Source organism: Sus scrofa, chromosome 6 (assembly GCF_054392235.1).
Source record: "Sus scrofa isolate SSC_HxYL_T2T_F1_AM1 chromosome 6, Sscrofa_HxYL_maternal_Yorkshire_Landrace_v2.0, whole genome shotgun sequence".
NCBI lineage: Eukaryota > Metazoa > Chordata > Mammalia > Artiodactyla > Suidae > Sus > Sus scrofa.
Genome location: NC_139388.1, coordinates 60,541,626 through 60,557,192, shown reverse-complemented (window position 1 = coordinate 60,557,192; position 15,567 = coordinate 60,541,626). Strand labels below are relative to the sequence as shown.

General features: G+C 40.4%; 1 protein-coding gene across 1 annotated transcript; it reads right to left on the bottom strand.

Moving 5' to 3' along the window:
* Positions 1-3,260: 3,260 nt before the first annotated feature.
* On the bottom strand, positions 3,261-4,193 carry LOC100624632 (vomeronasal type-1 receptor 4). The gene has a single exon (XM_003360639.3). The coding sequence runs from the start codon at positions 4,191-4,193 to the stop codon at positions 3,261-3,263; it is 933 nt and encodes a 310-aa protein (XP_003360687.3).
* Positions 4,194-15,567: the final 11,374 nt, after the last annotated feature.

Genomic DNA, 15,567 nt, shown 5'->3' with positions numbered 1-15,567 from the left:
TAAAGTCTCCACCAAAAAACTATGAGAAGTAATGAAATCAGCAAAACTGCACAATCCAAGATTTTAAAAAGGGGTTTTTTTTTTTTTTTGCTTTTCTATACACAATGCAAGAAAACAAACCTGTTTAAAATTTCATTAAAAGCAGGAGTTCCTGTTGTAGCTCAGCAGTTGACGAATCTGACTAGCATCTATGAGGATGCAGGTTTGATCTCTGGCCTTGCTCAGTGGGTTAAGGCTCTGGCATTGTTGTTAGCTGTGGCGTAGGTCACAGACGTGGCTCAGATCCTGCGTGGCTGTCACTGTGGCATAGGCCAGCAGGTACAGCTCCAATTCAACCCCTAGCCTTGGAACCTCCATTTGCCATGGGTGTGGCCCTAAAAAGAAAAAAAAAATTGCATTAAAAGAAATAAAACACCTGGAAATAAATTTAAAGAATGAGGTGAAAAACTTGTACCCTGAAAATGATCAAATATTGATGAAAGAAACTGATGATGATGCAAAAATATAGAAATATATCTTGTGTTCTGTAATGGAATAAATTACATTGTTAAAATACCCAAACTACCCAAACCAATCTATAGATTTAATGCAATACCTATCAAAATACTCATGACATTTCTCATAGAACTAGAACAAATATCCTAACATTCATGTGGAATCACAAGAGACCCTGAAGAGCCAAAGGTATCTTGGTAAAAAAAGAGAGGAAAGTTGGAGATACCAAGTTCCCTGTCTTCAAACCATAGTACAAAACTACAGTCATCAGAACAGTATGGTAGTGGCACAGAAATAGATACATACATCAATGGAACAGAATAAAGAACCCAGAAATAAACTCATGCCTTATTGGTCAGTTAATCTATGACAAAAAGAGTCAAGTGAAGAAAGACACTCTCTTCAAAATAGTGCTGAAATTAGGTGGTGCTGGAATTATTTGAACTTTTTCTCAATCCATATAACAAAAATAAACTCAAAATGGATTAAAGACCCAAATACAGGGCCAGAAACCATAAAATACCTACAAGAAAACATAGATAGAACACCCTCTGACATAGATTATAACAATATATTTTTGCATCTCTCCTCTAAAATGAAGGAAATACAAGCAAAAATAAGCAAATTAAACCTAATTAAATGTGAAAGCTTTTGCACAGATAAGAAAAACATGGACAAAAGGAAAAGATAAACTATAGAATAAATTTTTTCTTCAAATCATATAGCTGACAAAAAAACTAATATCCAAAAATATATATACCATATACAACTCAAAATCAAAAAAGAAACAATCCAGAAAATGGATGGAAAACCCGTATAAATGTTTTTTACAAAGAAGATATACAGATGGCACATAAAAAATACTCAACTCAGCTATTCATTGGAAAAATGCAAACCAAACCAAAATGACACATCACCATACAGCTCTCAGAATGACTATCATCAAAGAGAACACACACAACAAATGATTACAAGGATGTGGAGAATGGGGAACCCTAGTACACTGTTGATGGGATTATCAATTGGTGCAGCCACTATGGATAATACTATAGAGGTCCCTCAAAAAACTAAAAACAGACCTACAATATGATGGAGAAATTCCACTCATAGGCATATACCTGAAGAAAATGAAAATAGTAATTCAAAAGATATTTGCAACCCAGTGTGCCTATGAGCATTATTTACAAAAGCCAAGACACAGAAGCAATCTATGTGCCCATCAACAGATAAATCAATAAAGATGTTGTACACCCCCACACACAAACACACACACACACACACAAAATGGAGTATTAATCAGCCACAAAAGAATGAACTTTTGCTTTTTTGTTTTGTTTTGTTTTGTTGTCTTTTTGCCATTTCTAGTGCCACTCCCATGGCATATGGAGGTTCCCAGGCTAGGGCTCAAATCAGAGCCAGAGCCACAGCAATGCAGGATCCGAGCCACGTCTGCAACCTACACCACAGCTCACAGCAACACCAGATTCTTAACCCACTGAGTGAGGCCAGGGATCGAACCTGCAACCTCATGGTTCCTAGTCAGATTCGTTAACCACTACGCCACGATGGGAACTCCAAGAATGAAATTCTGCCATGTGCAACAACCTGGATAGAGTCTGAGGATATTATACTGAGTGAAATAAGTCTGAAAGAAAAAGACAAATATTATTTTTTATCACTTATATAAGAAATCTATAGACTAAAACAAATGGATGAGTACAACTAAGAGAAACAGAGTCACAGATGTAGAGGAGAAACTAATGGTTACCAGTGGGGAGAGAAAGGGAGTCAGTGTGAGACAGGATGAGGAATGAGAACCTCAGACTATCACGCATAAAATAAGTAAGCTACTAGGACATATTTTATAGCCCAAGGAAGAGAGCTAATAGTTTATAGCAACTTTGAGTATTACCTTTATAAATATGGAATCACTCTGTTTTACAACAAAAATAAATATTACACTGTAAATCAACAATGTTCAATGGAAAAAATTTAATTTAAAAAGATAATTATATAGTGTGATAGAGTAGCTAATTATGGAACAATAGCAAGACATTATTACATGTAAATATGACAGTAACTTGTACACACTGAATTTATACATATATGTCAAATATATTTCAATATATAAAATCAGCCGTAAGGAGAATTTTTTTCTCCTTTGGCAGCACTTCACTTCAACCAAGCTGTGTCTACATGAAAATTTTCAAATGTACAAAGCTCCCTTCAAAATCTCCTGTTTCTCAAGTAACTCCTTGCCGTCTATTGAGGATGTTATCTTTAAAATTCATAGCTGTTTCCCAAAGATTCTACTGGCTGAGAGTGAGTTGACCCTCTGGCTCCACACCAGGCTATTGTCTACACTGATAGGACATTGATTTCTTCACTTTCGTCAATGACCACTGCACACACTGACCCATGTTCATGTATACTTTTATCTACAAGTCCACAACTATTTCATTCCTGGGAAAAGATGTTTGATTGAAGGCTACACAGTTGTACACTTCATACTATGCAGATTGTTTCTATTATTATACTATAAATTCTGAACTCCTTTTCTGAAAGTACCAGAAACATTTCAGTCAGACAATTCTTTACAAGATACCTCTATTTCATGACAACAGGGTTACGAGTTTTTATTTTGGAAAAGATGCTCATTGTGACCTATTCCCTATCTTTTGAAATTCAAAATTTTGTTAGACTCAGAGATGAATGAACAAGTAAATGAATAAATTGAAACTGTGCACTGTAGAAAGACATACAATTTACATAAGAGCCGGTGATTTTTCATTCCTTATCCAGGCAAAGTAGAGCCTCTGCACAGTGGAGTCACGGCTCATGAGCAGAAAGGGACTGACAGTGGGGAACCACGCAGCCATGATCGCAGCAATGTTTACAAGGAGCCAGCTGGGATTATCAAAAAGGGTCAAAATAGCTTGAAAGATGGAGGAAAGAATGTAAAAATAGACAAAGCTGCTCACCAGGAGAAGGATGGTTCGGGTAGCTCTGGACTCAGGCGAGGATTTGGGGGAGATGATGTTCCTACGAATGTGCTGGACCTGCTTCTTGTGTCTGTGCAGGAGGAAAACCATGGAGGCGCTGGCCCAGAGCATGAGCCCCAGAGATGAAACATCAGGGAGTAACAGCAGCAATGCATGTAATGCTTCTGTGGCTTTGTCATGACGAACAGCTGAACAGTAACCAAAATCTTTTTTCTCTGTGATATTTTTGTCATTCCATTTGCCATTTACATAGAGAGGGAAAATGGTATTTACCAGCATTTGGAGCATCCAACACAGGCTTACTGATGGAACAATTAATTTGGGAGCTTTTGCTTTAAGCTCTGCCCACCTGGGGTTCAGGGGGCTGATCTTGATCACCTGAAAGACACTCAAGAGGCAGATGCTCCCCATGGACACACCCCTCCCCACTCTGTGAAAAAATAAAAAGACTCTGCATCCAAAATCACTGGGGGAAAATTTGCACCCAAACCTTCCCAGTGTCTGGGGGACTCCTTTAGAGAGGAAGGTCAAGAAGTTGGCCACAATCAGGTGCCAAAGAATCACATCTGTGGACCGTGGTCTGCACCCAGTGAAGTAAAGGTTGATATAATGGCAAAGAAGGGAGAAATTCCCCAGGAGTCCAACCACGGTTTGTGTCAGGATGATCACATCTGTGGTCACATCCCTGCTGGCCATCCTCCCAGCTCAGTCTCTAATGTTTGTCTTGTGACTTAGAAGCTCCTGGGTGGGGATATGAGGCAGGTGCTGCCTGTGTCCTGTCAGTCGAATCCAACAGTTTCCCCTGACCATTAATTCCCATTTAGAAAAGTTTACTTCATGTTTTTCTGCTACTAGCAGCCTTAAAACTGTTGAATGTGTGATGTTTAAGAGCACATGATTTTCTCCACATGATTTTCACTTCATTCTTTACAAATCCATGAGCCAGGGACACCTGTAACTTTAACTCTAGAGGGAATGGTAACACAGAGAGGTTAGGTATCTGTTGACATGTGCTGTGTAGGGCAGAGTGAGGACTTCAAACTCTGTGCAACACAGTGGGCTGTTAAACACAGGGCACTGACCCACCAGACTCTGCCCCAAAGCTAGTTAGTTATACTCAAACAATGATCCAGATCTATAGCTAGTCGATTTCACGAACTGTCATTTCGTTTTAGACTGGTGGTATTTTATATTTTCATTATAACAAGATTCTACTTACTTGTAAAGCTTTATTCTACAGAGCACTATCAACCAGGAATCAAGTTTAGCTATCTTAATGCAGGTAATGCCCTGCTGATGGTCAAATACTTCAGGAACCTGCACCAGGACAAGTTCAGGTAATGAAGAGGAGAATGGTTTACAGTTAGGAGGGAAACAGAAGACTCATTGGTTTTTATGTCAGAAAAGCAGATATAATGGCACCTTTCACAGGAATATAGAGAGAGTATGTGTTATGCCACAAACTGGGACAAAAACACTAGTACATGATAAAATCGTGTCTAAGGAAAAACCAAATCCTTATTCTTTTTCAGATGATATACTTATCTGTGAATCCAGAGTTAAGTGAAAGTGCCAGCAAAGAAATATGACTTGTGAATTTTGTGAATGATATGGACAAACAAGACATATAAGCAAACAGCATCTGCGAGGCATGTTTTTTATTTGTTGTTGTTGTTGTTGTTGTTGTTGTTGCATTGTATAAATCAGAAGTCTAGATTTGGGGACTGATAGTAGCATATTTTTAAATGGGTAGAAATAACATGATATGAGACTGACAGCGGCTGCCTGTAACTCATGATTATCATGTCAACTGCTTCTTAAATTTAAGAGTAACAATAACTTCAGCATAGGCAACACACTACAGAGGTTTCCACTGGAGACAAAATTCGTGTCTCCATTAAAGGCATCAGACATCCAGAGTTACAGAAATCCTTTCTCTTCAAGCCATTTCCATTTGGATATACTTTGTGCGCAGGATCAGACAATTTACAGATTCATAATATTCTTTATTGCAAACATGGAGGTATTGTTAGTGCATCTCTAGTCATTCTGAACACTGAGCCTATGATTCCTGTAAGGCAAAATCAACAGTAGAGTGACTCTACATTTAAAAGCACCCCCCCAAAAAAATAAGTGTTTTTATTACTTGGATTCAATGACAACAATCACTATCAGTCAGGGCTACATTAAATTGCATGAGGAGCCTTCAAGGGTTGCTATAGCGTCTAAGACTGCATGTCTCTTTACTAGCTCAACTTAGGCTTCACAATAGTTCTTCCTTCTTGCGTGGCACTGGCACTGAATCAGCTTACAACAGAGAACATTGCCTTTTTAATATAATCAAATATACAGATCCTTCATCTGCCTTTCCCTTACAGACTCTGCTGCTCTGAATGAAACAGAAAATTCTTACCTGACTCCTTTCTGCTGCCAGAACCCTGGGTGCAGTGTGATCATCTTTAGAGCCAGTACCTGCGTGGGAGGGAGGCAGCAGGCACCTGATATATGGGTTGGTGATTCTGTGTCCTGTCCTCCCTTCAGAATTGCAATTATCATTTCATCTGTAGCAGCAATGGGAGCGTAGGCTTGGGAAATGAAAACATTTCTGAAAACATCTCTCTCAACTATTAGTTGGAAAAAACAATTACAAGTTATCCCCCCTATGAGATGACAGCAGTGTTTTCCAGAGGCGTTTTCTTCCCTGTGATCCCTGAAGGCAGACAGGGCCTCACACAGAGGAGGGCAGGAAATGCTGGCGTCACTCACAGGAAGACGGGCTCTGAGTCTGTGTGTCCCTCTGGACGCGTCTCTTGCCTCAGTGTTTCTCTACCCTCTTCCTAGCACCTTCCTAACCTTCAGACCACAGAACCGAATCATCAGCGAAAGTACTGGGAGAGAAATTGAGTAAGACCAAATACCCAGGGAGTATATTCAAACACATACAAGGAAAAGAAAGGACATGATACAGAACTCATTATAGACATTGTTTGCACACATTCAAAGTCAATTAATTTGGAATAATTTGCATTCTTCAATGCTAATGAGTATGGATATCTTGAGGGAAATATAGTTTACCATTATTGACCTCAATTAGGATTAAGTATTAAATGCAGAACAGCAATCCCACTCTTGGGCATATATCCGGACAAAACTCTACTTAAAAGACACATGAACCTGCATGTTCATTGTAGCACTATTCACAATAGCCAAGACATGGAAACAATGCAAATGTCCCCTGATAGATGATTGGATTAGGAAGATGTGCTATATATACACAATGGAATAAAAGAACAAAATAATGCCATCTGCAGCAACATGGATGGAACTATAGACTCTCATCCTGAGTGAAGTAAGTCAGAAAGAGAAAGACAAATACCATATGATATCACTTATATCTAGAGTCTAATATAGGACACAAAGGAACCTTTCCACAGAAAAGAAAATCATGGACTTGGAGAATAGATATGTGGATGCCAAGGGGGAAGGGAAGGGACTGGGAGGGACTGGGAGCTTGGGGTATATAGATGCAGAATGTTGCCTTCGAGATGGATTAGCAATGGAATCCTGCTGTGTAGCACTGGGAACTCTGTCTAGTTACTTATGATGGAACACGTAATTTGAGAAAAAAATAATGTATATGTGTATGTGTAAGTGGGTCACCATGCTGTACAATAGAAAAATATATATACAAATAAATGATATAAAAATTTTTAAATAAAATAAATAAATAAATGCAGAATACATAGAAGAGAGATTAGAAAAGATTGTCTCACAAATAATCTCCTAGTTCTGATGGTTCAACAGGCAGATTCTACCATTCTTCGAAGTATCAGATGGGCCATTGCTCATTTACCAATTCATTTGGATCAAATAGTTACCACAGTGCTCTCCAAAATTAATTAATTAATTAACTGTGCTCTTTTTCAGTATGAGTGCTTGATGGATTATAATTAAGAAACATGTTAGGAGTTATAAGTAATCCTCTGGTTTTCCCTACAGGCAAATTTATATTTGATGTAGGGTCATGATGCAATCACTGCCAACTTACAAATCAGGGGTTGGAGTCATACCTGTGGATAACAATATCTGCAGACAAACTGAACTCGTTAAACACCTGCAGGTAGAAGCAAGCACACATGTGCATCATACTCACTTACACACATATACGTATTACATACATAACTAAGGTACTCACACAATTACAGTGACAAACTCAAAAGAAATTCTGATAATAGTTTAGTCAATAGGATAACTATTGTAAAATAAATTTCATTGCAAAAAACAACTCGTTGTAAAGTAAAGCAAACTCCATTCCTAGTGTTACTGTCTTGATTATGTCACATGACAGGGCAACAGGGACTGTGAATTTGTTTGTTTGTTTGCTTTTTAGGGTGCATGCATAGCATATGGAGGTTCCCAGGCTAGGGGTTCAATCAGAGATACAGCTGCTTGCCTATACCACAGTCACAACAATGTATGATCCAAGCCATGTCTGTGGCCTACACCACAGTTCATGGCAATGCCAGATCCTTAACCCGCTGAGTGAGGCCGGGGGGCCAAAACCTCATGGTTCCTAGTTGCATTCCTTTCTGCTGCACCCCAAAAGGAACTCCAGGACTGTGAATATGAATGAAGGTTGCTGACCTTAGCTGACTGTGTTTCAGATTGAATATTTGTTTCATCCAAATTCTTACTTTGAAATCCTAAGCCCTAAGGTGATGGTGTTAGGAGGTGGGACTTGGGAGGCGATCATGTCATGGTCATTAGGTCAGACCATCCCTCAGGATGGGATCACTGCTCTGATGCCAAGTCCCTTGCTTCCTCTTTCTCACCACCAGGTGAGGACACAGTGAATAGAGGGTCCTCAGGGAACCACTGAACAGGACAAGGTGTCTCAGCAGACACGGACTCTCCCACCACCTCATCTTGGACCTCCATCCTCTAGTACAGTGAGAAACAACTGTCTGTTTTTTAAGCCACTCCTGTCTGTGGTGTTCTTGTTACAGAGCAGCCCCCACTGACTAAGACAGGAGACTGTCCTAGAATATCCAAGCGGGTCCAATGTAATCACAGGAGCCTTAAAGAACTGAAGTCAGATACAGCAAGAGATTCAGTGTGTGATGCTGGCTTTCAGGATGGAAGGAGATGCATGGGAATCATAAAAGGAAATCAATCTTGCCTAAAACATGAAGCAGTTTAGAGACCAGGACAGCTGACGCCTCTACTGCGGATTTCTGACACACTAAGCTTTGATGACATCATTCGGAACTATTTTCAGCTGCTTAATTCCTAGAACTCTATTAAGGCAATAATGGAAACTTAAAGCACATAGAAACACATTTAGGGAAGAATATTAATCGATTCAATATGTTTGCATAAATGTGGTCATACTGGTCTTACACACCAATCAAATTTCGTTCTTAAACCATCATTTTTGAAGGGGCTATTTTCTCCTTCAAAGAAATAAATGTTTCCCATTCAATAAAATATCATAAATCATTCCATGGAGATTATTTTTATTTTTTTTATTTTTTTGTCTTTTTGCTATTTCTTTCGGCCGCTCCAGCGGCATATGGAAGTTCCCAGGCTAGGGTTCGAATCGGAGTTGTAGCCACTGGCCTACACCAGAGCCACAGCAACACGGGATCCGAGCTGCGTCTGCAACCTACACCACAGCTCACGGCAACGCCAGATCGTTAACCCACTGAGCAAGGGCAGGGACGGAACCCGCAACCTCATGGTTCCTAGTCGGATTCGTTAACCACTGCGCCACGACGGGAACTCCCATGGAGATTATTTTTTAAAAACATGTTTATTACACACCTACAGCCAACTCATCTATGACAAAGGAGGCAAGAATATACAATGGAGAAAGGACCGCTTGTTCAATAAGTGGTGCTGGGAAAACTGGACAGCCACATGGAAAAGAACGAAATTTGAACACTCCCTAATGCCATCCACAAAAATAAACTCCAAATGGATTAAAGACCTAGATATAAGACCACACACTATAAAACTCTTAGAGGAAAACATAGGCCCAACACTCTCTGACATAAACGACAGCAACATCTTCTCAGATCCACCTCTCAGAGTATTGACAAGAAAAACAAAAATAAACAAATGGGACCTACTCAAACCTCAAAGTTTCTGCACAGCAAAGGAAACTCTAAACAACACAAAAAGACAACCCACAGAATGGGAGAAAATCTTTGCAAGTGAATCGACGGACAAGGGATTAATCTCCAAAATTTATAAACACCTTCTGTAGCTCCATACCAAAAAAACAAACAAGCCTATCAAAAAAAATGGGCAGAAGATATAAACAGACAGTTCTCCAAAGAAGACATACCAAGATGGCCAAGAAACACATGAAAAGATGTTTAACATCACTCATTATTAGAGATGCAAATCAAAACCACGATGAGGTACCACCTTACACCGGCCAGAATGGCCATCATCCAAGTCTACAAACAAGAAGTGCTGGAGAGGGTGTGGAGAAAAAGGAACCCTATGACACAGTTGGTGGGATTGTAAATTGGTGCAACCACTGTGGAAAGCAGTATGGAGATTCCTCAGAAAACTAAACATTGAACTACCATGGGATCCAGCAATCCTACTCCTGGGCATCTACCCAGAGAAAACCACGACTCGCAAAGACACATGTACTCCAATGTTCATTGCAGCACTATTTACAATAGCCAAGACATGGAAACAACCTAAATGTCCATTGACAGAGGAGTGGATCAAGAAGATGTGGTACCTATACACAATGGAATATTACTCAGCCATCAAAAAGAACGAAATACCGGCATTTTTAGCAACATGGATGGACCTAGAAATTATCATGCTAAGTCAGCCAGACAATGAGATACCAACATCAAATGCTTTCACTGACATGTGGAATCTGAAAAAGGACAGACCGAACTTCTTTGCAGAACAGATGCTGACTCACAGACATTGAAAACCTTATGGTCTCTGGAGGAGACAGTTTGGGGGGTGGGGGGATGTGCTTGGGCTGTGGGATGGAAATCCTGTGAAACTGGATTTTGATGATCTTTATACAACCACAGATGTGATAAATTCATTTGAGTGATTTTTAAAAAATAGTTAAAAAAGAAAAAAAACATGTTTATTGATCACAGACACAATTTATGCATATAAAAATTTGAATGCCTTCTCCCACAGACAACAGAGAAGGTGGATCCTTGATGGTGCCGATTACAGCACACATGGCTCACAGTAATGGTTCTGAGAGACGGGGTGGCTGCACCACCTTGACGGCCCTCTTACTGATGATGCGTAACTATTACTCTGGACTGTATACTTGTGCCCCCCCCAAGTGCTAACCCCAATATGAAGGTATTTGGAGGTGAGTGTTGGGGAGGTGATCAGGTTTAGATGAGCCACCATGATGGGATCTGTGCCCTTATCAGGAGACACGAGAGCTCGCTCTGCCTGCCCTGTGGATACAGCAGGAAGGAGACAGGGTGCAAACCAGGAGGAAGACCCTCAGCACGAAATCTGCTGACAATTAGAGCTCCACTAACCAAATCTAGGTTGTTCTCCTAGCTAACTCAATAAAACTATAACACTAACAGAGTAACACTAGACAGTTGATACTTGATGGTTCATACACAGATTCCCCCATGGATAAAATTATCCTTCTTCCAATGTAGGATCCAGTGTAAGGATTGCATTTGGTTGTCTGGAGTCTAATTTCTTTAACCTTGATCACATGCTATTCTTTGATCTTTGGGAAAATTGCCAATTTTTCCCTGTGCACACCCACCATTTGCAGAATGTCCTTCAGTGTGCATTTCTCTGATTGTGTGCCTCATTCTGACCCAAGTTGAATCTTTAATTGGAGGTTCTACACCCAGATGATGGTCAGACTTTCTTAGTGCATCACCTCAGAGGGAAAGGTTATGGGCACTTTCTATTTCTGGTGGAGGCTGAGACAAGCATCAGACCATCTTGGCTGTGATGCAGTGATGGCATGTTCTGGTATTCGTGCATGGCTGTCAGGCGAGGCTCCTCTGTTAAGGGCTCTACCTGAGTCTTCAAGGTTGCTATGTGGAGGTACCTGAAAGGGGGGGGGGTGCTTTTCTTCTGGCCGCATGCCCTCTCCCAGGAAACATTGGCGCCTGTGCTCAAGCATGTGCCCAGCACTGGTGCTGGATCTCCAAATGCTATAGCACAAATTCTCTCTCAATAAAGACCGTTCTGTGGTATGTCCCCACTCTACAACCTGCACCAGTGCCCCATGTTCTCCAGCAAAATCTTCATTCCTTCCAGACCAAAATCATCAACTGCAACATGGTTCCTCCTTGCACACAGGACCTTGAACTGCCCACCTAAAACCCTGTTGCTACCCAAGGGCAGTTTTAGCTCCACCTAGAAAAAGAAGTCATAGGACGAATATAACCTTCTGCAAACATGTGCTAAAGCCCTTGAGACATCAATCACTGCATATGCTTCACTTCCATCCTGCCACGCTCTCCCAAATTTGCACACATAGAACACCCAGGCATCTCCCAGTGGCCCTGATTCCAGCATCTCCTTAAACCCAGATATCTTTGAAGGCAGCACCAGGATCCTGGAACTTGACTCCTAATGTAAAGGAATAAGATAAAGTCTCTAGGAGAGCTTATTCCAAAATGATCCCCCACAGACTCAAGACTTTTGCCTCAAGACATTCCCTGCTAACTTAATTGATAGCACAGATTTCAACTGCACCCAGAACCTAGACCCCGTACACCCTACTTTAGCTCTTGGGGTCTGGAGGCTCTAACAGAGCATACTCCTCCCAGAAGCCCCCAAAAGTATTGCCCACATGGAGAATCCACAGTTCTAGTGCTGCTTCACACCAGCATTCTAGGACCATATCTGCTACAGGGAAAGCAAGGGGCCACCTTACTCTACACAGATGTGCAGACACGCCCAAGGAGGTAGCCATGTCCCACGGGACTGCCCAGCTCACCATTCCCACTCACCTGCCTTAATGCTCCAAGTAACTCAGAAAACCCCCAGGTATATCCACTGCTGTGAGGACCCACACTGCAGTTCAGAAAAAAAGCTGCTCATGCTATTGACACGCAAACATGTACATATATGGGAACTCATGGAAAAGTGTCTTTCACAATTACCTATTGCTCACTGCCAATGGTATTCACTTCTGCTTAATATTCCCACAACTACACCACTGGGCCAACCCTTTTGAGTCTTGTGACTTGGGAGCTAGGATCACAGGCATGCTGTGTGCCTCAAGCAGCATTTGATTGAGACCACGGTCTTCAGGATTCTGTGCATGAGAACAAGGCCAAGCTTCTGTATTCACTTTCCTTGTGAGCATGGGTGTTCCAAATTCAAGGAGCAAATGAAACATCAGCACACAAGACAGGCTACCTTAGTAAGACATGTGGTTTCCTCTTACAAATCTGTATTAATTTCCCAGTCTAATGAGTGGATAAATAAACAAGAGCAAAATCACAAATGACTCATTTCTCATCAGATTAAAGGATTTTGAATACCTTATCCATGCAAAAATAGAGCTTGGGTGCTGTGCTCTTATGGCTCATGAAAAGATAAGGGCTGATGCTTGGAAAGCACAGAGAAATTAGGGCAGAAATTCTCATTACCGACCAATCAAGATTGGGAAAAAGAACAATAAAAATATGAAAGATGGAGGAAAGGGCATAAAAGTACAGAAATGTGCTTATCAGGGCCAGGATTCTCTGAGTGGCCGTGGATTCAGCAGAAGGTACGGGTGAAAAGTTATTCTCATGGATGTGTGTGACCCCCTGGTTGTGCCTGTACAGTATGAAAACCATGGAGCCACTGGCCCAGGTTATAACCACAGAAAATGAAATATCAGGGACAACTATCAACCTCATATGTACTATGATGTGCCCATGATCTGTAGTAACATAGAACACCCAATCTCTAATCTTTGTGATATTTTTCAAGCTCCATGTGCTAGACACATGTAACACATACACAGGATTAATTAAATTTACAAGTATGTATTGGACCCAAAGAGGAAAATTCAGAAGTGAATGATTTGGGGGCTTTGACTTTCATATGTTTCCAACAAGAGTCCATGGGGCTGATTCTGATGGTCTGGAATACGTTCAACAGGCAAGGGGTGCCAATGGACATGCCCCTGCCCACCCTTTGAATGTACAAAAGAAGTTTGCATGCAAAAATCATTAAAAAAATATTTCAGCCCCAAAGCAGCCACTGTGTGAGGGACTCCTTTAGAGAGAATGACCAAGGAGTTGGCGAGAGTCAGGTGCTGGAGAATCAAGTCTGTAGTCCTCAACCTGCACTGAGTGTGGCAGAGAAAGAGGTAACGGTAAAGGAGGGAGACCTTGCCCAGAATTCCAGCTGTCGTCTGGGATAAAGAGAGAAGTGCTATTGTCACATCTAGGGAGAAAATTCTGCCACTCAAAGTTTTTTCCTTTAAATTATGTCAACAGCCATTCTGCTGTGCAAAAAGGTGCGTTGACGATTTTTGACCCCAAGTGTAAAGTTCCTTGCGTGCTCCTGTCTGATTGCCTAGTCTTCACAAGACAGGAAGAGACAAGGAGAATCATCTATATTTCATGGAAAAGTCAGCAGGAAGGATGAAGTGGAGTTAATTTAACCTGGTGGGACAATGACAATGACAGAAAATGGAAAGAGTGCAAAGAACATCATTTTTAGAAAACAGCAAAAAGTTCTACCCATGTTCAGAAAAGCAAAATCCAGTTATCATATCATAAAATATTTCAACTCTGAATGAATAGGTGATAAATTTTAATGAAAAATACCATATATATTTAAGAAAAAAACAGAAATTTCTCTGGTCTTGAAATAGGAATATATTCTTCACAGCACAAAGCCTATTAACATAGAGGTGTAGTGACATTAGTTTATATTAAAATTAAGAGCAGTTCTCAGAAACGCACATACACACAAACACACACACACAAAGACTGGCAACCTGCAGAAAGTGTTCCTACAACCACACAACTCAATAGCAATGAACAAACCATTTCAACAGAGACCCAAAAACAGGTTACCCAGTGCATAACAAATGTATAAAAATATTGAGTGTCTATAGTTATAGAAAAAAAATAAAATATATTTGTACATACATATTGTCAAATACTACTGAGAAATTTAAAATGAAAATGACAGAAAGTAAGTTTTGGCAAAACCGTGGATCAATGGGTGTTAAAACTGTCCATTTTAGAAAAACTGTGGTGTCTTTTCTATAAATTCCCATCAACGTCTCTGTTACAACAATACTCAAAGAAATTTGTCTCTATCTCACCGAAAGGCTAGTTACAGAATTTATAAGCCAACACTAATCATTACTCATAATGGCCCAAAACTCAAACCACCCACTTTCCCATTAACAATAGAATCTATTAACTGATTCACACTCACACCCCACCATCCTAACAACAATGCCAGGGAGCACTAGCAGGGGTATGTAATGTGCAGATGAATTCACACAATTACACAAAACTGGAAAAGTCCAACATGAAAGATTTCATAGTATATAAATTTATGTCAAGTACACAACAGGCAAAGGTCCTAATATCTTAAATGTGGGAATAGATGCAAATCCATTCTCCAATTTTCCACACCTTCAAATATATGGAGATGAGCCATACGCTAACCACAGCACACGATGTTTTATGAAGGGCTGAACATTTTTTTGCTTGATGTACGTGTTGCCTACAGAGGTGCTGACCTTTGATAAATTCCAATGAGCTGTGGCACTTATAACTTGTATATGCATCTACAGCACTTCATAAATACCTATTAAGGGGCAGAAAGGAAGTTGTGCTGTGTGTTTGACCTGCTGATTGTGTCTGTATGGGATGAAACTTAGGGAGCCCCCGGTCCAGTCCATAAGCCTAAGAACAGCACATCAGGGAATGATAACACTGCTGCATATAGTGACTCAGTGAATTTGTCTTAAACCTCAGCAGAGCATATCAGAAATCTGTTCTTTGTGATGTTCTTGTTGCTTCATTTGGTACCATAAACATAAGAAAAACGAATTTTATCAGCTTGT